The 25,584-nt window shown below is 36.1% G+C and overlaps 1 protein-coding gene across 2 annotated transcripts in view; it reads right to left on the bottom strand.

Moving 5' to 3' along the window:
- Positions 1-519: 519 nt before the first annotated feature.
- sh2d3c (SH2 domain containing 3C) overlaps positions 520-25,584 on the bottom strand; it is a 67,085-nt gene continuing 42,020 nt past the window's right edge. For both annotated transcript variants that reach the window (XM_015381050.1, XM_015381051.1), the window contains 12 exons: positions 13,930-14,058; positions 9,097-9,246; positions 6,998-7,275; positions 6,819-6,896; positions 5,781-5,908; positions 5,316-5,688; positions 3,377-3,506; positions 3,151-3,266; positions 2,582-2,753; positions 2,383-2,494; positions 2,100-2,306; positions 520-896 (listed from right to left, as the gene is read on the bottom strand). In XM_015381050.1, coding sequence (XP_015236536.1) covers positions 721-896; positions 2,100-2,306; positions 2,383-2,494; positions 2,582-2,753; positions 3,151-3,266; positions 3,377-3,506; positions 5,316-5,688; positions 5,781-5,908; positions 6,819-6,896; positions 6,998-7,275; positions 9,097-9,246; positions 13,930-14,058 — 2,049 coding nt within the window. In that variant the 3' untranslated portion in view covers positions 520-720. The remainder of the gene's footprint in view (positions 897-2,099; positions 2,307-2,382; positions 2,495-2,581; positions 2,754-3,150; positions 3,267-3,376; positions 3,507-5,315; positions 5,689-5,780; positions 5,909-6,818; positions 6,897-6,997; positions 7,276-9,096; positions 9,247-13,929; positions 14,059-25,584) is intronic.

The following is a 25,584-nucleotide window of genomic DNA, read 5'->3' as shown; positions in this document are numbered from 1 at the left end:
ATGTCTTAGCCAGCCAGAAGAGGGGGAAGGTCACTTTATCCTCACTGAGCTCTCACATTCAAGTTGTTGCATTAAATCAGCATTTATTAATGCATGCCTGGTACATTTTTAATGGGATTTAATGGGGTTGCTTGATCCATATTAAATGATTTTATTTGCAGGGTTCCCTTGTGATCAGCACTCTTATGAACATCATGAAGAAATATCCACAGTTTTTTGATACTCGTAAAAAAAAAAAAAAAAAAATGAATTAAAAAACAGACAAAAAAATGGAGGAGTACACCTCATGATGCAGGCATACTCACACAGATTGAACATCTCATGAGCTAGGTGGAATATGGTCATCCCAGCTATGTGGTGACAGATGTGTGTTGATGTTATACTGGATCGAAGCCATACTTTGGAGCTTCATTTGGCCCTCAGAGTCGATGGTACACATGTTCCCATCGAAGAGCTTTTCCCTTGGATTTAAATATTTTAGCAGGTAAGTCCACAGGGAAGAACATAGGATTTTTTTTTCCTGTTCCACAGTGAGTGCAACACATGTCCAACAACAGGAAATGTTCTCGTGCGCTTATAGCTGCCTCCTCAATCACTCCCTCCTTGTCCACATCAGCGTCATCATCTCCATCCCAGTTTTCAGCACTAAACAAAACCACACCACTGTGAGTGGTAAGTGCAACAAGAGTGTTTTGGCGATCGGAAGATACAGGGCAGATGCTATAGCTCGCTGTGGCGCACAGGAGGCTCTAGTTTGTGAGACAAAGCTGTGAGAACTTTGTCAAACTTCTCGTAGCGCTCTGATTGGCTGCCCTCAGAGCCGCGGCTACCCCATAGTAGACGCATCTGAAACTCCGTCTGGAAGACCTCTCGTATCTCAGGTTGCTCCTGGAATCCTGAAGAGGAGAGGAGAGAAGGGTTATTCCGTGAGGACTGTATCCGCAATTATGGGAACTAAAGAGAAACAGAGCTTAAAGGGATGTGACTAAATGTTCTCTAAAATCAAGAAGTGGTAAATAAGAATTTGAGGAAAAGGATAATGATTAGAAGCACAACAGGTGAATCTATGCAGCTTTTGGTGATGGCATTCTGGGGAAAACACCAGCAAAACCTGAATAATGAAAAGGTTACATTGGTGATAAAGATCAATCATCTTTACAAAACAGAGGGAACTTGATCAATACATCAAATTCCTTTTGGGCATAATTTTGATAAAAATCTTACAAAAACAAAAACTGTGATATTTTGGCAAAATTAGCAAAGAAACTGTAGTGATGTGAAAGTAGTGTTCATCTTTTAATGTTTCAGAAACACATTTTAACACTAAAGATAAACAAAGATAGACAACAAAAGGTAGGCCAAATCTATTTTTTCTGGAGTTATTTTTCTTTGTTACTTGTTTAAACAGCACAGTGCATGTTCATACTTGTAATTACAGGTAGTTGTATATCTACATAAAAAATTCTGCACATATTTAGCGGGATGTGTTCCCAAACAGGCATCTTTTTTCCCTTTTTGTGCATATTCTCTTACATATGCTAATTAAACATTAAAACACCTGTAGCTTTTAGTCAGGTGCGGCTAATGTATGAACAAAACAGGATTTTCCCCTAATTTTAGCTTGTGAATGTAGTATTCAGGTGCATGTTGTAGTCCAGAAAATACTGTAATTTATCATCATCCAGAATTAAGAACTTTTATACCACAATGCCATTAGTCTATTTCTATGCAACCTTCAAATTTAGAAAGACAGAAACACTTAGAGCTTGTATGTGGCTAGGATGTTCTGATCTTCATGAGTGAGGAAACATGAAGGAAAGGAGCTACTTTACTAAATTAGATTTTCTGTACTATCCCAGTAAAGATAAAAAAAAAAAAGTATTGAAAAACAAAGCAAACAAATGTTTTCTGAAACTATAAAATGTTTAAAAGTAAACCTGTTGGTGGCACACTCATCAATAAAGGGGCCTGCTAAGCTCAGGCTGATTGACTGACGGCAGCAATAGAAATCAGAAGTGTTAGGTGAAAAGATCAATACATTAGATCAGAGGTGCTGTGAAACAAACTGTTTGCATTAAAAGTTCAGAAAAGAATCTCACCCTGCAGTTTGCTCTCAGCTGTATTTTTGTAGATCTCCCCGTGATGTGCAATGGTGCGTGCAGCCTCTAGGTGGTGCATGACCACGTCCACTCCCGCCTCCGAGCTTTCCCAGGGCTCTAGTACCTCTCCGACGGCGGCGCCCCGCTCCAGCAAAGACAGGACAGGGAGGACGTGGGGGAAGGAGGTGTTGGATATGACGCTGGATTCTGAAGAGGAGGGACATGGTTGGAGTTCAGCTGTGAAATAATCAGGCTCTCAATAAAATAGCTACTAGCAGCTTACCTTTGCCATCATTCATGTTCTTCAAGAACGGTTTGAGTTTCTTCTCATACAAAATAGCGCCCTCTGTATGTCTCTGGCGTAAGGTCACCCATGTCTGCTCCAGGCGTGAAATCTAGAGCAGCAAAGTACAAAAGGTCAAAATCATGCAGGATGTTCAATCTTAATGGTCCTTTTTAAGTGATAGCGGCCGGACTTTTACCTGAGGCATCTCCAGAGCTCGCATCACAGCAGCAAAACCAAACATGTTTCCCAGGTTACTTTTCAATTCTGCTGCCAGCTGGATGGTTTTATGAAGCAGGGCTGCTCTCTCCTCTGTACTTCCTGTACAGCCAAGGAGGTCCACTGCCATCATGATAGACATGGTGTAAAACCTGAGAAAAATTTATTATTTAAAGTGAACATTTTCTTGGAAAACAGCGAAGCCATGGTTAAAACCTTTTGTAGAGTTCTGTTGAACTTTTTCCAGATTGTGCTAAAATAAAATGATGCTATCTATCGGCATGTTATGTGGTAGAATGGCCCAAAGTACCAACTAATTATGAAGTTAAGGGAAAAGATAGATCTGCTCTTAAAAAAAATGAGTGATTAAAAAAGGTAATATTATTTTGCATTTTGCCTCAATTTGATCTGATATATCTGAATAAATTCAGCTACAACTAACACTGAAGAACAGAGTTCAGAAATGAATCTCATAAATCGAGTGACGGAAATATTTTTTAGAAAAATACAGAAAACAAATTTGATGTGAACAAAGAAATGTTTTTGTACCTCTCCAACAAGTCAAGTCTCTGCTGATGTCCATGTGGCAACGTAAGCAACTCCAACCCTGAGGACACTCCCATCATCCTTTGCATCTCTGACGTTACACCTAATATTCTAGCAACCTGAACAATTCAATACAAGAGAAAAAATAATCAGAACATGATTATTTTTTATGAATGCGAGCTGCAATAAGCTTGTTTTGTTCAGTTGAGTGTGCATATTAACTGCATACCTTGCAGTCCGCGAGGGTGATGTGTTTAGCTGCAGTACTGGCATCAACCTCACCCAGCAGTTCTTTTACTCTCTTCAGCACAGACATCTCCAGAGGTTTATTTTCAGCAGGAAGAAGGCAAGACTCATACCTGCGGAGGAAGCGTTTCTGGGTTTTAGCAAATAATGAAGCATGACAGCCCACGAGGGGCAGCGACTGCTGCTGCAAAAAGTAAAGAAAAGGAGGTGACAGAGCTTTGGGCCCTGTGACTCAAACAGGTGATTAGATGTGGATTTATCAAGACATTTGAGTTAACCTGTCAGAACATATCTGTTTTCAGGACCATGGTATGTCAGTTATATAACATTGCTTTTAAACTAATATGACAATATTAAATGTATGTTTTTGTTTGAATATATATATTTATATAGAAACTTCTTACATTATCCTGGAGCATTAATGTGGTAAAATCAAGCACCAGATATTTGTCTTCCTTTACTGAATAAATTAGAAAGTATATAGAAATAAAACAAAGATTTATTAAGTGGGGAAAAAGCAAAGTTAATTGATTTGCTGTTAAGTATATTAATTGGTAAAATTGTCTACTTTGTCTTGTGGAGTTCCTCTGGGATCTGGGTTCAGTTCAGTTCTCTTTTTATTCTATCTCAACCCTTTAGCTAAAATCCTGCTAACTACTCTGTACTCTTGGTAGACACTATAAGTAGGTTGTTTTATAACTATGATCAGATGTAGGAGTTTAGTTAGGAAGCTATGAAGGTTTGCATTTTGGTTATTTTGACAGCTTCTTCCCCTTAAAGTCCCAGATTTGAAGTCAGGATCTGCACTTTTTCTGAGAGTTCACATAGAGACACATTTCCTCTCTCTCTCTCATGTGTTCTTTCCTACAAAACACAAAAATTCTGCTAAATTATTTGGATTTATTCAAATAGATATTGTCAGATCAAATCAGTAATCACCAATAACTTGAAAAGATATTTCAATTTTTTTCTATATGAGGACATATAGGGCTCACTCAGGCACCGTCCACACGAAGTCAAAACGAACACGAAACGCTGATATTTTCCAAATCTTTTCTAAACGTTACTTTCTGTAAAATTTGACAGATCATTGCATTTAAATCTGGGAAAAGGTAAGAACAACGACTAAATGTTACCAGCAGTTGAAAGCAGTGTTTTAATTATCTTTTCCAGATTGACACAGTTTCTGCTTTAAATGTTACATTTCTCTTTATTTCCTGTCATATTTTTTCTGCCTTGTACCACTAATGGTTTCAAATGTCTTTTAAAATCATTGTAATCCTCGTATTACTATGCTTTTTATAAAAATAAGCAATATTAAATGAAAGCACAAGTGTCTTGTCTTATCAGGTATCTAGTAAGAATGCAATTTATACCAAACAGAATGCTAGGAAACGGTTTGTAAAAACAAAACAGGAATTCTACTTTTTTTCTTCTAATGCTAATAAGTTAAGCAAACATTTGGTTTGACTATTAAACTGTTAACTGAAGTATTATTAGTTTACCTTTGTGGTTCAACTGCTCTATTTTTAGTTTTTTACAACCTGCTTATAATTTGTTTTAATATTTATTTTCTTTTAATCTGCTTTTACTAATCTTTTATTTTCTTTTTTTAATTCAGGTAAAGCATTTTGAATAGCCTTTGTACTGAATTGTGTTGTACAAATAAACCTGCCTTGCCTAACAAAATCCAGGTGTTGCTCCCTGCCTTATTTATCCTTTACCTTTTCAATAAATTCATGATATGCAGTCTGATAAATGATTAAAGCTAAAGAAACTATGTGACTCACTTGGCTGTGGATTCACTCGAGCTGTTAATCAGGGGTTATTACACCTAATCTAAGAAATCTTTATTTATTGCTAGATTGTTTTTGCAGTAAATATATTATATCTGTTAATCCCACATTTCCTACTGGATTTACCTGGATGGCCTGAATAAGGAGGTTGACTCCACCACTGGGGGACTGAAAGTCCTCTCTCCTTCCTCTCTGGCTTCTCCTTTCCCTCCTTCTTCCACTCGCAATCGCTCCACATAGCTCTTAGCTGGGGGTTTGGGTGGCCCAGAGGGGCAGGGTCTGAGGTCACAGTAACTCCCTGCCGTCTCAGAGGAGTGCGATTGGTAGGCAGCATGATGAGCAGGTGAGGAGTGTGCGGAGTGACAGGTTTGTGTGGGAAATTCTGCAGGAGCACTACCATCTGAGGGGCTGAGCTGAGGGTCGCTGGAACGGCGTATCACGGGGGAGGGAGGTACGACAGCCAGGACCCGTCCGCCTGAATGGGCTCTCTGCCTGGTGACTGGATAAAAAGAGAGATGAGCCTTCAGCTTGCTGCAGAAAGAGTCTGTGTGATGGCAATGTATTATTTATGTGTTTGAGTCTGTCACTTACTAGCACTGTATGCTGGAGACAGCGGGGTTTCCCCAACAGGCGACAAGGGGCAGCGGTACTCCTGAATCTGGTCCATACTCATTGCACAATTGCGCATTGCGTCTTTATGATGGTGGATGGTTGATGGGCTGAAAAAAATCATTTTAAACCTTGGTTTAGATGACAAGAATAGTTTTAATCAGAATGGAAAAAAACGTAAATCTTACAGGGTGAGAGAAGAGGGTTTTTATTTTAGTTAGTGAGACTCATGACAAATAGCATTTCTGCTATTTAAGAACTACAACAAAGCAGGAGCAGGCAATTTAACATTTAACTTTTTATTAGTATTTTTTTTTTTACAAATATTTTTAAAAAGTCTGGTTTGCACTTAATTTCTGCCCCTTTTACTCTGCAAGACCAAATAAATTGAGTAAAAACAGATGCACTAACAGTAGTCAGCATTAACTGACAGACTGGGCAACAATAACATTCACCAAAGAAGCAGCCAAGAGGCCCATTGTGACTCTGGAGGATCTGCGGAAATCCCCAGCTCAGGTAAGAGAATTGATGTAAAAGTTTTTTTTAAATAGAAAGAAAGATTTTAGTCATTATATAATGCATGCAGCATGTAGATGTTTGCATAGAAAAGTGGTTTTAGAGGGGCTTTAAAACAAATGCACACCACACTTTTCCCATTGCAATTGGTAATCGAAAACTTATTGTTTTTCTTCCAACTCATAAGTGTGTTCTGCTTAATTTTGTCTACCTGAAATCCATATAAATTACATTGAAATGTCTGGTTGCTATGTGACAAAGCCTGAAATATTAAAAACATTGAATACTGTTGCACATTTTTTATTATGCCTATAAATGTGTCTGCTCCTTTCTAGTAGAGTCATCAATAAAAAAGAGTAGGAGTGAGTGTGGGACTGAACAGCTGTCATCACAAAGGGAGGTGCTACAGGTCTCTGTGAAGTGAGGGGGTGGTAGGAGGGTGGAAAGGCCGTGCACTATCATAGTGCAAAAGATTATCACTGTTGTCACAAACATAAACACAACCTGCAATCGGACAAAGGCTCCGGCTCTGGTTCTGGTGGTGCTGCTGGTGTCTCAACAGGACTGGGGCTGTCTGAGTCACTGATTATGTATACAACATAAAAAATTAATACAAATGTTTTTCACAAAGCTGTGAAAAAGAAAAGAGCTTCCAAAGGACGATCATATCACCACCATCTCACCTGTGAGGCATCATCTTTTCTGTCGTCAGCCCGTCGGTCATGGTGACGCTCCGCCTCTTGATGTACGCACCCCTCTGGCTTGATGGCGAGTAGGCGGAGCCATGCTTGCTGTTGGAGAGGGCGAAGGTTGCCTCCAGGTAGCGCAGAGGTAGAGTCCTACTGACGGGACAGTAGATGTGGGCGCTGCTGGACTGGGAGACCGCTTTGCGTTGGCCAACGTAAAAACGCACAAGCTCCTGAACGGAGTCAAAACTGTCTGACTCCAACATATACTGCACCTGGGGAATATTAGAAAGAGAATTTACATTTCAAACACCTGGAATATTAAAACATGTTAGAAAGTGAGTACAAAAACATATATTTGTAACCCACAAGAACAGTGATGGTAAAAACACAATACAAGGATCAGCAAGCAGGAACAAAGTTGGTTAAATTGAAACAACTACATCATACTGTAGTTGCAGAAATAACATTACCAAAAAGACAAAAATATCAAATGAGCAGAGAAATCTTTTCTTGGCAAAGAAAGTTTTCTCTTCAGTTATTAAGGCAGAATTCGTGTTTACTTGCTGAGATAAAGCAGGAGGAGTTAAATAGGGGAAGTTTTTACAATAGGCTATACCACATGTCTGGTGCAAATGAAATGTTCTCATGATATCACCCATGTTGCAACCATTAGCTCATTGGGCAGAGATCTTATCCAAGCAAATGGGTTATTAATATTAACTCATGTTAATATTAATAATATATACTCATGTTGATCTTTAGACACAAAGCTAGACAAACTAAGACACTTCTTGGTCCAGATGTTTTATGTGTTTTGGAAGAGTTTTTTTCATCTGTTTTCTACACAGAAATATAAAGAAAGGTTCTCAAATTCTTTTACAAACATTTCTAATCAGATTTATTTATACTGAATGCACACAATAATAAAAAAGATTACTTTAATTGACTGATCAGGGTACTGGAAATTTTATTTCTAAAGAATTTAGTGTTCATTTTTTCAGTAATGCTTTAGTTGGTCATTTTGAATCACATGTTAATATCATATTCTCACTGTCTATTTAAAAACTTTTCCACTGATAAATTGTATTTTAAAATGGGGAAAAAAAAGAATAAGGAAGATTAAATTCGTTTTTCACAGTTATTAAAAAAAACAACTAAGAATTTCAAAATAAATGCTCAAAACATCTCATCTTTTGTTTGAGATGTCCATTCATGTCCTTTTTTTATCCCAAGGTTTTGGAGCAGGATTTCCATAACCTTCTATCAGTTAAACCCAGTTTTAATTTAAACTCAACTCCAGATGTGAATAAGTTTTAAAAACGATCTTAATCACTTATCAAGCGAGATAAATAGACTTTTTGAACCTGAAGTAGAGTCTCTCTGTACGCCACTTGAAAGTTTTTACAACTTTGTTATCAAATGTCCGGGCTTATTGTAACTGTCACAGTCTTGGTTCTGTTATGTTTTTCTTTTAAGTATTCAGTTTTACTTTGCCCCATGTTTATAGTTTTAGTGGTGTGTATGGATTTTCAAGATGCTACTGTAAATCAAGTGAAAAAGAAGGGACTGAGTTATTTTAAACTACTGAATGTTTTCCAGAAAAAGCTTGGTGAAAATGTGTGCATTATTTGTGATTCCCAGGTAAATCTTATGGATTAGTCCATCAGTTTTGTTTCAGGAATTAATTTCATTCTTCTTTCAGTTTAGATAATGTGATAAATGGATGGCACTAAGCATCAATTGTAACAGAAATGAGATCAGAGATATATATAGTGAAGGGTTTTGATTTTCCGATTGTGAGTTTTGTCAGGATAATTAGGATTTCTGAATGTAGAGCTAATTCATACTTTACATACATTTTTAAATGCAAAACAGTCACTTAATAACATATCTGGATAAAGTTTTAGTAAAAAAAAAAAAAACACCTGAAAAGTGATTTTGTATCTGTTTAACCACACATTTTAAATACTGAATAGGTTTTTTAAGCATCTGCTACAGGTATGTTGCACAGAGATGCCTCTTAAACCTGAAGGATATTGGCTCTAAGTGAGCTAGAGCCTGAGACCCCCTCTATCTCTGAGATGTTTACGTACCTTAGTCTCATTGGATTTCACCAGAACTTTGCTGATCTTATAGTGGAGAACCTCATTGTCCCACCGACAGGTCAGAACATAATCACCAACATTGGTCAGAGAATCTCGCACAAGGAAATCCCCGTTTCGCAAAACCAGAGACTCGGACACCTAGATAGGAGAAAAAGAGAAATTTTAAGTTGCATAACGGTGCTTTAAACAGATTAGAGATAAATTTTGGCTCTATCAGTAGTGCATTGTGTGTTTGTGTCACAATTTGAAAGATAAAAAAAATGAACAAAGAAATCTGTGATTGTTTGAAACAGTTTCTCTAAGATTTGTGTTGCCAACTAGATAGATAGATAGATAGATAGATAGATAGCATTTATTGTCACTGAACAGAATTCAACGAAATTTCCATTGCAGCTCCCATTGCAGCTCCCGTGCAAACTAACTAACTAACTAACTAAACATGTATCACACTGTTTAGCTAATTTAAGTTAAGTTCTTCAATACAAATAAAGAGGAACTAAAGAAACAACTGCTCTATTAATGAACAAGCTAACAGCATCAGGCTGCACATATCACTGTTAACTAGAATCACACTTGTGTTTCTATTTTTAAAGGAGCTTTGGAGAAGAAATCCCAAATATTTGTAAAATAGTGGGTGTAGAAAAACAGAAAGTAAAATCAGCCTGAGCAGTATGTTTATAAAACAACCCCATAGGGAGACGGCTTTTGAAAGAAGCAAAAGGGGTTGAATTCTTTAAACAATCAATGAAATATGCAGCGCTACAAAGCCAAAAAGAAGAAAGTGTCACAGACCAGCAGGAGGCAGCACATACACAGATCAAAGGCTTAAAATTCATGCACAGCCTTTTATCTCCCCCACAGTTGAATATCTTTCTACTAAAGGGACTATGTTTGTTTTTTAATTCTTTATACCTAAATGAATAGCTTAAGGGAAATAACAAAAAGACAAATTATGGAAGAGAAGATTTGCAGCTTCTTCAGAAATGAGGCAATTCAATAATATAAAAATGACTAAAGAATATCAAGGTATATAATTAGTGAGGAAGGATTGGATTTAACTGAAGGATTTGTGTAAAATGATGCCACTAAACACTGTTTTGGTAACCTGGCCTGGGGTTTCCCCCCCAAAGTTCAAAATGTGGCAAAGCCATGAATATTTGAATATTTTATGTAAATGAAATGAGGGAAGACATGCAGATGGTAGATTCAAATCTGGAAGGGAGGCACATGCGGATCAAGAGCGACGATATAAGAAGCCACATGTGCATCCAGGCTGTTTGTTTGTGTCTTTGTCACCAGCTGGGAAACTCAACTGCGTACATCAGCAGCATACGCAGCTGTCTGTTTGGCAGAGTCTCCCTCCTTCTGAACGCTAAAGCAATTGCTGCCGAGCTGTGACAGATGATGGGATTCATTAATCAGTGTCGTTCAGTGAGTAAACTGCCTAAACTGCGCTTTCAAAGCCAGAGATGTTGTCGGAGTAATCACTCCGCTAATACTAAGGGATTATAAGCACAAGAGTATCTTAATGAATTCTGTATTACATTTGCTCGATTTATGAGCACTGATCCCCTCAAAAGTTGCTGATTTATTTGACCTGGATTTAATTTTGTGAAGCCAGAATGGAGAAATGGTGAGATATCTAAAACTATTTCATTTGTGTACTTTGTGTTGGTCTCTTTGAAAACTAAAAAGTATAAAAAGTTTTTTAATAAAGAAACTTTTTAGAAAAATAAAACATTAAACCTTAAACTTCCCAGATACCATCAGTTAGTCTCTACTCATATGCCTTAAGATATCTGATAATAACTTATATATGTATATAAATTTAAACAGAACTTGATATTTTTTTCGCCAGACTAATGACAAAAGTTCATAAAGGCAAATTTGATCTTTTTCTGCCATATCTAGGAGATCGCAAACTCACTACAAATATTTTCTTGAGTAATAACTAACTAAAAAAGATGTAATAAGCATTTTTCAGCTGTTCAAAATAAGTATAACGAATTGCGGAAGGTATTACGATCTGTTTAAAAGATAAAGTGCTCCATTAAGGGCTGCTATTCTTAAGCAGTGTGCAAAACTTCAGCAGATGACGGGAAGAGGGGAAGTTCTGCAGAAATATTGCTCCTTTTCTGCTGTTGTAAGGATCCAGTTCTATTAGTCAGGAAACAGGCTAAATGTGGACATTTTTTGCAGGCTTTTGAAAGCTCAGCATTAAGATAAAGGTCCCTATTTTCAAGGAAATAAACAGACAGAATGCTGTCAGCAGTAAGCAAAGCCCAGTTTGTTCATTGAAGGAACAAGAGTATGAGACGCCAGCCTAACAGGTCAACTGGTTGATAACTTAAAATGTCAACATTGTGTTTTGTTTTCTAAATTTGTTGTTACAGCAAGTCTCTCTGTGAAGCATCATCTCTGCTTCCAATACAAATAAGAGGATTTGCTAATGGCAAAATAAAGTAACATTTGGTGAAAAGAAAAAATAGCATTACAGATAAAAGCATAGACAAAATGTTAACATGTTGTTTTTAGGTACCATTGATTTATACTCTATTTCACTATTTCTAACGTTTTAGCATCTAGATGCACATAAAATGCAATAGTAAAAGAATCCATGAAAAAAACTGATGTGTGCAATTATTAACAAAATTGTATGCCAACAGCCACACAGACACATTTTATTTCTTTGCTGAACTTCACAAATGGTTTCAGATGGTGTAAAAACATTTATCAACATCCTGTTTTATTCTGACCTCCTACAAACAGCCTAATATAAACATATTGTTGGGTAAAAGTGGACGAACTGTAAAATTCAGCTTCCACACTAATCATTCATTAGCAATAATGATTGTATATAGTAATCTTTAATTATTTTTTTCTTTTTGAAACCAATGACACCAATCTGCATCCAATGTCTAATTGATATTCCTCACTATCTGTCAGATCCCTTCACAGTCATCTTGTGCAACTGGAGATTTTTAATACTTACATAATAATAATAAAAATAAGGAAAAGGTGGTGCACAGAACACAAAAATGATAGAAGAGTTTGTTTTGTTTTAAATTCACAACTTCATGCTTACAAGAACACCAAAAATAACAACTACATTCTGGATAAGACGTCATTTTTAGCTAAAAATCTGGTAAAAAAAAAAAAAAAATACACCATCTATTGGATTGGACTTGCAACTAGTATGATTAGAAAGATACTGTTATAAAACAAAAGGAGATTATGAGTGTAAATATATCAACATGGTTCAAACGGCTGCACACAAAGCAACACAGAAAGTATTTTCAAGCTTTAATCTGGATCTAATAGGGATTTTATGATAATGAATAATGTAAACCCACACATCATGTGAAAAAAAAACAAAAAAACAAACAAACTTGTGGCCAGATCCAGAGCGAGGCAAAATCAGCAGCCTGTTTCAGTAAGAGAGTGTTTGCTCTACATCATTTATGGAAATCATGTCCCTGTTGTCCCATTTGAGGTACTGCACCACATGGAAGTGAATCATAGGGAGCTGATAGATAACAATTATCGCCTTGCAAGGTTCTTTCAGAATCCTATAAAAGCAAGAGATGCTTACTAAAACCTCCAGCATTCTCCATTTGTTTATAAACCACTGAACAAGCATTTCTAATAAATAATAACGAGGACCTCGTGCAAGGACTGTATTTTCTAATACGAATAGCGATGCCTGGAGTTGATGACTGCAAGCAAAGTGGAGAAAATACCAGGTAAGAAGAATCTACTCTCTCCAGCTTTTAACTGCAAACTTATTTAAAAGTTAGTGAGGAAGCTTCCCTAAAGTAGTTAGGATATAGACAATTAAAGTCAAATAAAATTCACTCCAATCAAAGACAAATCCAACTAATGAAATCCCAGATTTTATTGAAACTGTTGACAAGGAACTGCTAAAGAGCCACCAAACACCTCAAAGGCTACCTAGTACTGTTGTTTCTGTTTTTCTGTGTTGAAAGTTTAAAAAAGGGTACAAATATGATAGCAATGTTGTATTTTTAGCATTAGTTTGATCACTTTTTACAAGAACAATGACTTTGTAAGAGCCATACTGTATGATGGTTTGTTTGTGTTAAATAACAAAGTAGAAATACAGTTATCTCTACTTTATACTTACATTTAAAAAATAGACTCATTAAATCTGTTCCATTTAATCTCATTTGATGTCATTTTTATTATGTCTGTTGGTATTTAAAAGAAAAATAAAAACCATCAAAATAATTTGGTTCATCCAGACAATTAATTTCTTTGTGGTTGGATTCATCACTTCACAAACTTGCTATTCTCCATAAACCAAAATAAATAGTTTTTCAAGATTTGTCAAAGTAAAATTTGACACTATTACAATTAGTTATAAAACTAAGAAAATTAAGAAAGTTTTAATGCTACTTCAATGGGTAGTGCAGTAACCAGTATAAGGTTTAAAGCTCTCCTTAAAACTTTTTCCTGCATTACATTTAATTTTTTAGTAGTAGTTTTAAAAATTGTACTTTTACACTTTTACTTGAGTAAAACGCCTAAGCTGATACTCTAACTTCTACAAAAATGTTTTAAAACATGAATACTTTTGACACTTCTGGTTTATGGTTGGGTTATTTTAGTTTTTTCAGACAAAAAGCACACACCTTTCTGAACACAGGAATAGATTTGTGAATCAGAAGACACCTTGTCATTTTCATAAACACTATTATAAATGTAGAATATGGAATTAAGAACTTTTGCACAGCAGTTTTAAAGTCTTTACTTAACTCCTTGTCCACTTAACCTCGAATAAAGAACCAGAAAGACTCATACCTCTCTGGGTATGTGTCCATGGTACCAGCCATGGCTCCTGATGTCAGAGGGGCTCAGTTTCAACTCCTCTTCCAGTTCTTTACGAAGCTTCTCAGGGGGAGACTCCAAAAGGTATTTCTCCTTTGAGAACTGCAACAAATAAGAAATATAGAAAAATTATCCATTAATACAGGTTTAACTGTTCTGAGAACAACACCTATATCATACAAATATTTAAGTTACGAAACTAAAGTAAACCTTTCTACAGGACCTTGTGAATGTTGAGGAGATAAACAGTAATTTGTAAAAGATGTATGCATAAACGGGATTAGAAAAGCTGAAAAGTAATGTTCAGAAATGGAAGATAAATGTATACTTCATTATTTATAAGGAGTAATGCATCTATGATATGCATATAAACAAATAAATAAGAAGGTAGCACTGCAGGGAAGCATCACAATGTAAAGTAGCAGCTCAGACCCATATACACATTCATTCATCGTGCTGCAAGATGACCGGAAAAACAGCAATGCTGCTTTGTCTTATCCTTCAAAACATTCAACTTCTGGCCAATATGGAAAAGTCAGGGTTTGCAAATATTTTCAGCATTTATCTAATCTCAGATTTAAGGTAATAGATAGCCATTTTAGTACTACAGAATGTATTAACCAGTAAAATAAGATTATTTAGATGCTTTAAAATTCAAACATTTTAAAATAACAGAAAAACCCTGTTTAACAGCAAATGCTCAAACAACAGCAGGATGTTACTTATTTCTATAATATAAATGTGACCGTTCAGAGCAGCAAAAAACCAGACTAAAATTTGTTGAATAATGCAGTTATATATATTTTTGTAATTTTGTAAAATCTGCTTTTGCCGATCAAAGCTTAACAAAACCTGGAGCTGAGACACAGAGAGCAAATACACAGCGTATCTAATTTATGCTTAAAAAATTACAACCTGAAGGAAAAAAGTATGAAAAAAAAAACCATAAAAACTCCCTTCAGCTATAAAAGTCGGAATTAGAAACAAGTTCGACTCATTAGGGGATATTTTTCTTTCTTTGTGACCTGTGTGGTTAAAGGCTTAGGAGGTAGGGCAGGTTTTGCACTAATTGAATGGTCATTAGTTTGATCTGCAGCTTCTTCCTTCCACATGTCAAAGTGTCCCTAGGATGAGCCTCAATTAAACGCAACAAACTTGATGGTGTAAATGGCAGAAAAGGCTTTTTGCATGCACAACAAAGGCTCTGTGTGTTAACGCCTCTCTGATCAATAAGAAAGGTCTAAATCCAGCTTTTTTATATAAATGTTTTGCAGAATACTTTTAAATTATATGGATTTATATGGATATACATATAATCCATAATTAATTACCTTATCTTCAATTTTCAATAAATCCTTTTTAATTCCTTCCAGGTCACCTGATCTGATCAACAGCTATTTGCATGAAGACAAAATGGAACTCCTTAAATGAGACTCTGCAGCGACTTATTACTGTAAAAAAATTAAGTTCAGACAAGCAACCTAACATCTTAATCCATAAGGCACAAACAGTATTTTGACATGCACACAAACTTTGACACAAATCTGCACAAAAATAAAAATCCACAAAGGAATAGAGAGCGAAGACAAATCTTTCTGACTGCCAGTATGAGGAAAGAGACTCGCAGCCAGAATAAACAGTAAACAACTCTGTCACTAAGGCTGGTCTCTGTTTCTTTTTTCTAATAATTACCCTGATTCGGTTGCTCTTTTTATACAGGAAAGAGATATTCATTGTCTAACCATCAAGTATCCACAAACATCCCCACTTCCACTTTCTTAATAAAGTTCTGGCAGGAATGTTGTCGGAGTTTTAAGGGACAATGACTGAAGATGGGAAGCTGTAATGACCCTTTTATGTACAGCGTGTTTTGCTCCTTGCTGCACAAGCATCCGCATGTGATACGAGAGCCAAACACAAAATCTTATCTTCTTCAGGTCCCTGTGAGGTGAAATTATTAACTTCCCTCTCTCCTTTCCCCCCTCTTCTATCCTTTAATCCTCAGGGGAGGATGGAGGAATATCACCACGGAGGCTAGGTCTCCCAGATTAGATTGAAGGTGTGTGTAAGTGGGTCTGTGTGAAGGTGAGAGCAGGCCAATAAAAAGCAAAGGGGTCAAGTGTGCAGTTATTGCTTTTCCCTATCTCTGTGGAAACACAAGAGGACCCTGCAATGGAACTGATGCTCCACAGTGGAGTCAAGGTCTGTGTATGTGTGAGTGTATGCGTGTGTGTACATACATATCTATATGTGAAGGGTTATGAGGAAAATTGAACTGTCAACATGGCTCTATTTATGACAGGTTTCATGAAATAGGAAGACATTATGAGAAACTTTAATGGTGTCCAACAAACAATATAGGTATTAGAAAGTGAGTTAAAAAAAGACAATGCGTCTCTGTATTCTGATATATGAAGACAACAAAACTGACTCTAAATTCCGATGAAAAAAAAAAAAATCCTGTATCCTGTTCTGTCAACACCTATAAGGTGTTGTTTCTGCAACAGTAGGCTGTTACCCAAGTGTATATCAAACAAAACCTGAGTGCTTTTCTTCACAACCTTTGAAATCCCATGTGCCATAAGACCGTCTGGAGGAAAAAAAGCATTGGTTATGGAGCTTAAAGGATAACCAGTTTGTTTATGCTACAACATCCTGAAAATAAGAAATGTGTTGTGTAATTATGTGGGATGGAAAAACAAATAAAGAATTTAATAAAATAACATTGTTTTGTGAGGCAATTCTTGACTTATTTATGACTGCCACACATAGAACTCCTCCAAGATAAATGAATAAATAATATTCTGCTCCTATGAAAGTTTCTGTTATTCTAGTGAAAAATACAAAGGTCAACCTTAAAGGTATAGTCACAACTTCAGTCTCACAGAAAATATGTGGAGAGAGCTAAATATTACCCAGATAGCAGGGAAGGCTTCTGCTTTTGACATGGAAATCATCAATAGCAACTACTAATCAAATATTCATTCTAAACTGGATTTGGATTCTGTATGCGAATAAATACTTTTCCATTAATTATTGAAAATATATAGATAATTGCAACATGCCACCATTAAATAGAAGATAAACAAGAATAAAAACTGATCCTTTTTGTTTTTATGATTCCTCTTAGATGCCTGCAACATTTTGAAAGAAACATTTTCGCACATTGAAAGTTGAATCTAAACCGGCTTGGAGTGTGAATAATCTTAAGATTAAATGTAAGATAAAGAGAAATAAGTTACGATTGATTTGCATTTCGGTTAGTCTAGTCTAGCAAAAACAGTACGTCTGTCTTTTTTCTTCTTTTTCAAATCTTTTTCAAATTGCATTCAATTTAGGAATGACATCAGAGTTCTGATCTCCCAGACAAATTAGATCTAAAGTATGAGAAAAAAGAAGTGATGGAAAGCAGGAAGAGTTCTGAAATGATGTGAAAGAGAATAAAACATTGCTCTCAGAAGGATATATTACCCGATGGCAAAAGGGAAACAATGAGAATAAGTAGAATGGGAGGCAGTGACAATGACTAATGTGATGTTATTATAGCAACTACAGAGACCGAGAGGATACCCTTTACTATCCTGACTGCTTAGTTTCAATTCCATTTGGTGGGAGTTTTTGTTTGCTTTTCTGGTTTAACAAATAAATCTACCACTTCCATGTTTTGTCTTGTTTTTTTGTATTTTCTAAACTATACTTTTAGTGTGTGGCCATTTAGGACTACAGGCACAAAGAATTGGCAGATAACTTTTTCTAAATAGAGAGAATAACTAGTTTTTGTGGCATATATTAGCAAAGCTAAGAAACTTAAGGAAGGTAAAATTTCAAACATTTCAAATATGCATATTTCCGAACCAAATTTATTTAGGAAGGTGAAAGGGCAACTTTTGACCTCTTTTAACAACCAACAACTTCAAGTATTTTTTAAACACTTTTCTCATAGAAATGAAAAACCATTAAAAGATTACCAACACTCAAGAAGTCAACTCTATGATAACTCACTGGATTACAGACACATTCAGAGAAACAGGGTGTAATAAAACAAATTAGAAAACAATGCGAAAGGATCTTTGGAATGGATGTCACATTAAGAAAATGAAATGCATGGAGTTTATCTGTAACTCTTCAGACTCAAGAAGTCACTTCGAGAAGAGTATAAACATCTTAACAAAGAAGAATCGTTTCAAAAAAACGTACTTAAATTCTGTCAAATTTTCTACCTGGATCATTGAGATGCAGCAGGACATATTCAGAAACGCTTCAATGGTCAACATTATGTTACTTTTTGATATTTAAGTTTTTATAGTTGTATTTAAGAGTTTACTTTTTAAAAGTTTTTTTCTTTCCTAATCTAATACTGATTGGTCCGATATGAGCCCAAAAAACTAATATCAGATTATATCCTTCTAATCTCTGTTATAAGCATACTAATAGAAGTATTCAGCTAATATTGTTGAGTCCACTGCAGCTTTTCTTTCTTAAAGCATTTTTGTTGCACAAAGAGCCAACATGATCACAGTAACTGCTCTGCTAACAGAGAAGCAGACACTGTATGCTGAGTGCAAAACTTGTCAGTATAGGAGAAGCATAAATATGAAAGTTTTCTGTCTTCAAATGTATTGTCAGTTCAGTAGTTGAATGTTTTTTTATGTTCAAGTTTATGTAACTTACTGGTTAGTAGTAAATGGGCAAGTTGCTTTCATACTTGTTGTTATTGGCTATTGTTTCTGCTTGTGTGTTTTCACTTGATGAAGCCTTTTTAAACATTCCTCACTATAAAAAAGTTACAGCATGCATTATGTATGTTGATTTCGTATCAGATTAACATTGGTATTGATCATTCCTGAAAGCTGCAATATGGGTATGGGATTGGAAAAGAAAAACTAGTATTGAGACATCCCTAATCAACTGTAACCAATGAAAATGGCTTTTATTTCATACAAGTGTGGATTAGGTGACAAAACAGCCATAAATGGGCAGTAAGGAGAATCCTAGTTATAGCAGGGAAATGTTTAAATAAAAAAATAAAAACAATCTTGTTTTGAATGGGTTGTCGATGTGAGCACAGGGCAGGAGAGCAGACATGAAAGGTGGGAACATGCAAGTTCACAGCAGGAACTCTTCTCTATAAAGACATGAATAAAAGCACGCATAAAGACAGGACATCAGACATTCAGGAGGACATAGAGGCAGACAGACAGACAACAGAAACTCATTAATGTAGACGGACAAGCAGACATGGAGGAAGACAGGTAGCCCATTAGCAGATGAGAGGGAGTTTAAGCAATTTAGCAGCTGATGCAGTACTTTGTTTCCCCAGGGAGAGTAAAAAGGATTGATGTGTGTGATGGTGCACAATAACTGCATCGGTTAGGGTGGATCTATTGCATCTTACTGTATATATGGAAAATCTGTGAGTTCTTCAAAATTCAGGTATTCTTAGGGCACCAGAAAAAAAACCCTAACAAAAGTAAGCCACATCAAAAGACAAGAAATATGTGAAAATGAGTTAAACATAAAGTGTGATCCATCACCTCATTTTCACCAAACTTCACTTTACCCTACAGTTCTCTCTGCAGGCCAATTAAGATGTTTCACCTCATGGGTTTTAAACTCCCTCCCCAATTGAAAACTGACATCGCTATCACTGAAAATCATGAAGAAAATTTATAAAAAGGAACCATTGGAAAGAAAAAAAGGGTGATAATGGGGAGAAACTGAAAATATATGCACATATTTATGCATATATTACACACAGTTTGTTGCCTGATGAGTGTCTTACAGCAGATCTATGAATTAGTTGTTGCTCTGAACTAGTTATAAACTCTGTCCAGTATCCTCTGTGTGATTCTCTGCTTCAGAATGAATTATTATAATTAGGAATGCCAAAATCAAGTTTGAAATAGTGGTTTAAACTAGATCAAAGCATTTTAATGGTCAGTTCAGGGCTCTTTGAGAGCATCACTACTGCAGGTAGGCTATTTAAGTCAGAAGCCTCCCAAAAAAATTACATTAATATGAGTACAAAATACAGAAATAATTATTAAATCATTGATGCTATTATTTATGTCATAAATAATGCACACAACCAAATAAAAATCTTATAAGAACAAAAATCGCTCCTAAGTCTCACTGAATACGTGCAGCTCTTTAAATGAGTGCAAAGCAGAGTTTACCTAAGGAGACAAATGACAAAATTCAGGATGAGCTCAGAGATACTAGAAGAAATAACTTTAAAGTTGTCTTTTAGCCTGATTTAGATTTTGTTTTACATTGTTTTTCACAACACCAACAGAAGCTGTCCTCAGTGTGAGGTTCACAGTCAGAGATAATCTTTTGGCTACAGCAGCTTCTGTCTGGTCTTTGCAATGTGCCCTGATCAGCACACTGTGCTCAGACAACTGACCCCGAGAGGGAAAGTGCTCAGAAAAAAACAGCTAGAACTCTATAACACCGACTTCATAAAGAAACATAATCGTTTCTGCAAGTTTTGTCCTCACAAAATTAGCTGAAGCGAAACAGAAATGAGCCAGGAGTAAAAATATCAACAAGTCATATTAAAATAGATAATAGGCTAAACAAATACCCATGTATTGGATAATAGGGAAGATTTATAAACTTAGCTAACTTTACATTTTGTTCGCTTATTCAATATATACTTATGTTGGGACTAAATATCTTTGTACAGCTTTATATAAATATATGTATAGCTATATATCGAATGTAAAAGTGCCACAGGTGGACGCCCATATCCTATTATTTGGTGCTGGGCCTAGCGAAGGCTGTCAGCAGGTCTGTGTAAGTGTATCACTATGCAGTATTTGTCAAATCAGGCTAGTTTTTCCTTACTGTGGGAGCAAAATGGCCAGAAAATAACTAAAGCCCCGAGCCTCTGGGAGTGAAGCAGAATTGGTAAATGAAATGGAAAATGTTTGCTGACAAATATGAAAACCTGCAGCAAAGAAATAAAGCATCTGGCATTTACAAGCAAGTCTGCAAGGTGCAAAAGAAGGAATGCATTCAGCACCAAACAAAGGAGAAGAATGCACTCCAAACAGACGGCCGCGCTCGGTTCTAAGCTCGCCTCAGAATGCCGGGTCTTTCTTCTTCGGCCGGGGGGACAGCCTCTAACCCCGTTGTCACGGTAACACTCTGAGCCTTGGTGACAGTGAGCGGGGGTGTGGACTCATATGTGTGCGAGGTGAGTCGGGGGTGGGGTGGGGGGTTGATACCACCTCCTAGCTAAGCAGACTACAACACCAAAGGCTCAGGTCCCAGAGAACATTTCTCAACGTTTATCTGATTTCTTCTTCTGCTCATCTCTACATCCCTTCTCATCCAGGTATCTCCTATTTTTCTCTGGTGATGGAGACCTGGACCATTGGAAATAAAGATCTCTGAAACCTCAAATCTCCCACTTTAACCACATTTTACATCTTGGTATATGCATGTTATAGAGCTTCATGTGTATATATGTACACAATGTCACTACTTCCAGATTGCTCTAAATGCTTTGCAGTTCCTCCAGCCTGGTTTCCTCTATTAAATTCACAGCCAGTCTTAGAGATGCACTTTGAGTTTCATTGTAAATGATATCAGCATTAAATGAGATTTTATGTAACATTAAACCTCTTTATTTGTCTTGACAGAAACAGGTGTAGTGGGATGCAAAACAAATTCTGCTTCAAATGATACAAATAAAGCAGCTGCTATTTCACAGCCAAATGTATATACAATATACTATATATAAGGTGTAGTATTTTAAGTGTGTAATTTGACCAAATAGTTAAACTGTGATCTCTTTTGATATCTTAGATGATGATTAAAAAAATGATGACAATTTGAAGTGCAACAAACTGGTAAATTTTGCAAAAATCTCACAGCAAAAGATGTAAGGAGTACTGGAGAATTGATGGTAGTTTCCCCCTTTCACCTCACTGATATTTTCAGTTATCATATTTTCGTAATTGACTTTTTCAGGATTAAAGATAGAAATTGTCTGCAAGGGTACACAGATTATTTCATTGTTATTTTGGTTTTAATTTGTCATATTTTAATAAACTTCACTGGCCAAAAATCTAAATCATTTTGAAATCGAAATACTGTGTAATGTAAACTATATAAAAAATATATATAACAATAAAATTAAATCAGTTTTAAGCACTTATACAATATTTTGACCCCATTAACCCTCAAAAAATGCTTTAATACAGAGAACAATAAACTAAAAACCATTAATGAACATTTAGTGGTGCACAATCCGGTGGTTGGGTGAATTGTCTTGGGTCGATCTTGAGGCTTTATTGGAGATAATAGGGATAGTTGCCACAAAGAGAATATATATTATGAAATACAACAGGCTTTAAGTAAAGGAAGGTGTAGAAAATACCAATTAGAAACCATTATTCACAATAATGACAACTACAATTGAAGCATGGAAATGATTCACGCTAAATAATAAACCTATAAAAATGGAAATGCATGCAAGGGTTTAAACTTTTACAGATTTAAAATCCACTCAACTGAAGACTTCATAATAAGCAGGCAAGTAAAAAAAAGTTAAAGTTGGCTGCTAGAAGTCATGAAATGGAAACTGAAGAACCACCTGTCTCCAGCTCAACCAGCTGTACAAACAGTGTTTCCATCAAAATGTGATGCGAATATTGAGGGAACTGTTAAGATTTTGAAAAAAAAAAAAAAAAGAATTTTTAACATTTCAAAAAAACTAAAAGGAAAATAAGAAAAAAAGAATTAGACATGCTTGGCTGTAGTAAATAGAAAGTAGAGTGAGAAGGCTAACGCGGACCACAGATCAATGATGTATTGAGATTTAAATCAATGTGTTGCAATCAGGTGAGTTTTAATTCCTTTGGCATGTCAGCTAGAGATGCTTCATATGACTTGGAGACATTGAAAGTAATTGGATGGGATTGGTGGCCTAGTGGTTAGGGCATTGCTCTTAGAATCCAGAGGTTCTGAGTTCAAGCCCCACTTCCACAGACTGCCACTCTGGCTCCCTAAGCAAAGACCCTTAACCCCCACGCCCCTCCCCAAGGGGATGCAGAGAGTGACTTTTGTTGCTCTGTATTTGTAATAAAACTAAAAGCTGGGGAAAAAAAAAATAAAAAAATAATTCCAATATGGAAGTAGGTGCTGCTGGTGGATGGGCCATGCAACGTAAAAAGATCCATCACCTCTTTGGTGCATTTATGCTTCTTTTTAAAGAAGTCAAACACTACATCGAGTGAGAGTGAAAAAGTTTTTTGATTAATTTAGTAGGTTCATTTAAAGTTTGATGTTTCCGTCAAGCTCTTCTAATGTGATGCTTATTACTTTACTTTACTAAAGTAAAACTTTAATCTGACTTTGGTAAAGGTCTTATTGGTTCCAATATGCTTCTGTAAAAAGAGCCTTTTTTAGTGCATCATCTATATTTTGAAGCCTTCAGTAAGCAGAGCAGATGCAAATTATAAAAAAATGTATTGCTATCTTTGAACTCATGTGAAAACACTTCAGGAAGATAAAATCTAATCAAACCAGAAGAGAGTGACGTGATAATAAAATCAGGGTAGTCAAAAACCTGTGGAAAGTGCACCTGTCTACATAAGCTTGGGTAACAAATCACCAAACTTGACATTTAACCTTAAAAGCATCACTCTATCCTATTGTCCATGAGCACAAACAGTCATTAGGACTGAGATATTCCTGGCACTGAAAAAGACAGATCAGTGACAGCTCATGTGTCATTTGAAAACTGTGCATCAGGAAACAAACTGGTTTCTTTAGGGAGAAATGGTGAGGACAACTGGTACACGCTCCAGTATGAGAGTGATAACAGTGACCTTCTAGTGTCATTAACAATGACTGTCTCCTTCATGTACGTTCAAGTAGAGCATCCACCCCTGGAGGCAGCTAGATGCTGATGTAATATATCTCTATAGTCACACAAACACGCATATACAAAGTACTACTGTGAGCTGTCAGTCAGCCTGGTGTCAGAGAGGACACCCCCCTGCACTGACTGACAGCTGGTGGACAGGATATGACATAAACTCAACCCCCCACTGAGACTGCAAGAATCCCCTGTTTGAAAATGACTATTTTCTTCTGCAGTTCACCTTTTTCTGCCCTAGTCTGCCTTTTTAATGTATTCTAAAAAGCCCATGAGGGTAAAAAGTTAAAGTATCAATGCAAGGCAACCAGGGGATGTAGGTGAGAGAAGGGGAAAAGCTCTGTAGTAGAGTAACAATAAATGCACTACCTCCAACAATCAAAGGAAAGGGCAAAGCTTCTGTGTAGTCTGACAGAAACAACCCCGGGGGAAAGAGAGTCCTCAATTCACAATCTTCTCTTTCTAAAGTTTAATTGCTGTGATATTTGCAGGTGATCCTGGGCAATCAATATTCCTGTCAACTCCCTGTCTCTTCTCTAATCTAAACTCTGGTTGTGAAACTACTATCCTCAAGAGACTGAAAGTAGCTTTTTGGAAACTAGCAGATTTAAGTTTTCTGTAATAATACAATCAAAATAGGGTTTCTGCCTCCTGAAAGCCTCTTCAACTCTTGTTGGTCAAATTTATAGCCTCCTCTTAAGTATCACCTTCCATTCCTTTCACTTAAGATTAGTGTTGCACCGATATGGATAAATGTATCAGGTGGGGCCCTGATCCAGCACTAAATTGGTGGTATGGGTGAGTACCAACAAATAGGGCACCGATACCATTTTGAGAGCCAAAAGCTTATTTAGCTATTGTCACCCATTCCAGGTAGGCAATAAAATGTTCTACTGGAGTCACTTTGTATTAGTCTTTTTCCTGCTTCACAAAGGTAGACAGCAGCTTGACAAAGTCTTGATGGCAATTATTTTACATCCAAGTAGTATGCAGTTCTTCATATATACCCCCCCCCTGACAATCTGGTTATTATTTCTGTAATAACCAGATTGTCAGGCTTCATTCAAAATGGCAATATTAAATCGCCATCACCAATACTGAGGAACACATGTCCTTCTTAACTCACTACTGAATAAATTTTAAACACTCTTTTTTTTAAGTTTATAGAGAATAATTTAACATCTTTTCTAAAGTTGTTTCTAACTCAGAAGAAGAAAAAAACAGCCCTTACTTATTAACTTCATAACCTCATCAGGACTTATACAATTGACTTAACATTATGGTAAAATGTCCTTATAATGGTGTTTTAGTACTGATGTGATTTATAAAACACCTTTTATAATAAACAGGGTTTATTAAATACTTGTAAAAACTTTAAACGTAAGTTTCCGTATTCCTTAATCCGATAGAACTGAAACAATCAATTGGATCAATCGCTGAAATAATCGTCAACTAATTTTGTAATCGATTAATCATTATTGGGAGAATAGAGACTGTAAAACATGCCTTTAGCTGACAGAGTGACCCACTTAGAACAGTAATTATACCATGATTGTTAAAAATTATTAAAATTATGCATTTAGGATAATTAAAAAAATGTGTCTGTCAATATGGACATCTATCCAGAACTCCACAAGTGGAAAAGTTTGAGTTTAACTTGCTTTCATTTTATAAAAACTCCTCTTAAAAGAATCTTTGGCGCTCCGAATATTAATCAAGTTATCGAAAAAATAATC

The sequence above is a fragment of the Cyprinodon variegatus genome, unplaced genomic scaffold (genome assembly GCF_000732505.1).
Source record: "Cyprinodon variegatus isolate N-32 unplaced genomic scaffold, C_variegatus-1.0 Scaffold227, whole genome shotgun sequence".
In the NCBI taxonomy this organism is placed as follows: domain Eukaryota; kingdom Metazoa; phylum Chordata; class Actinopteri; order Cyprinodontiformes; family Cyprinodontidae; genus Cyprinodon; species Cyprinodon variegatus.
Note: the sequence above shows the minus strand (reverse complement) of the source record. Positions and strands in the feature narration are given on the sequence as shown.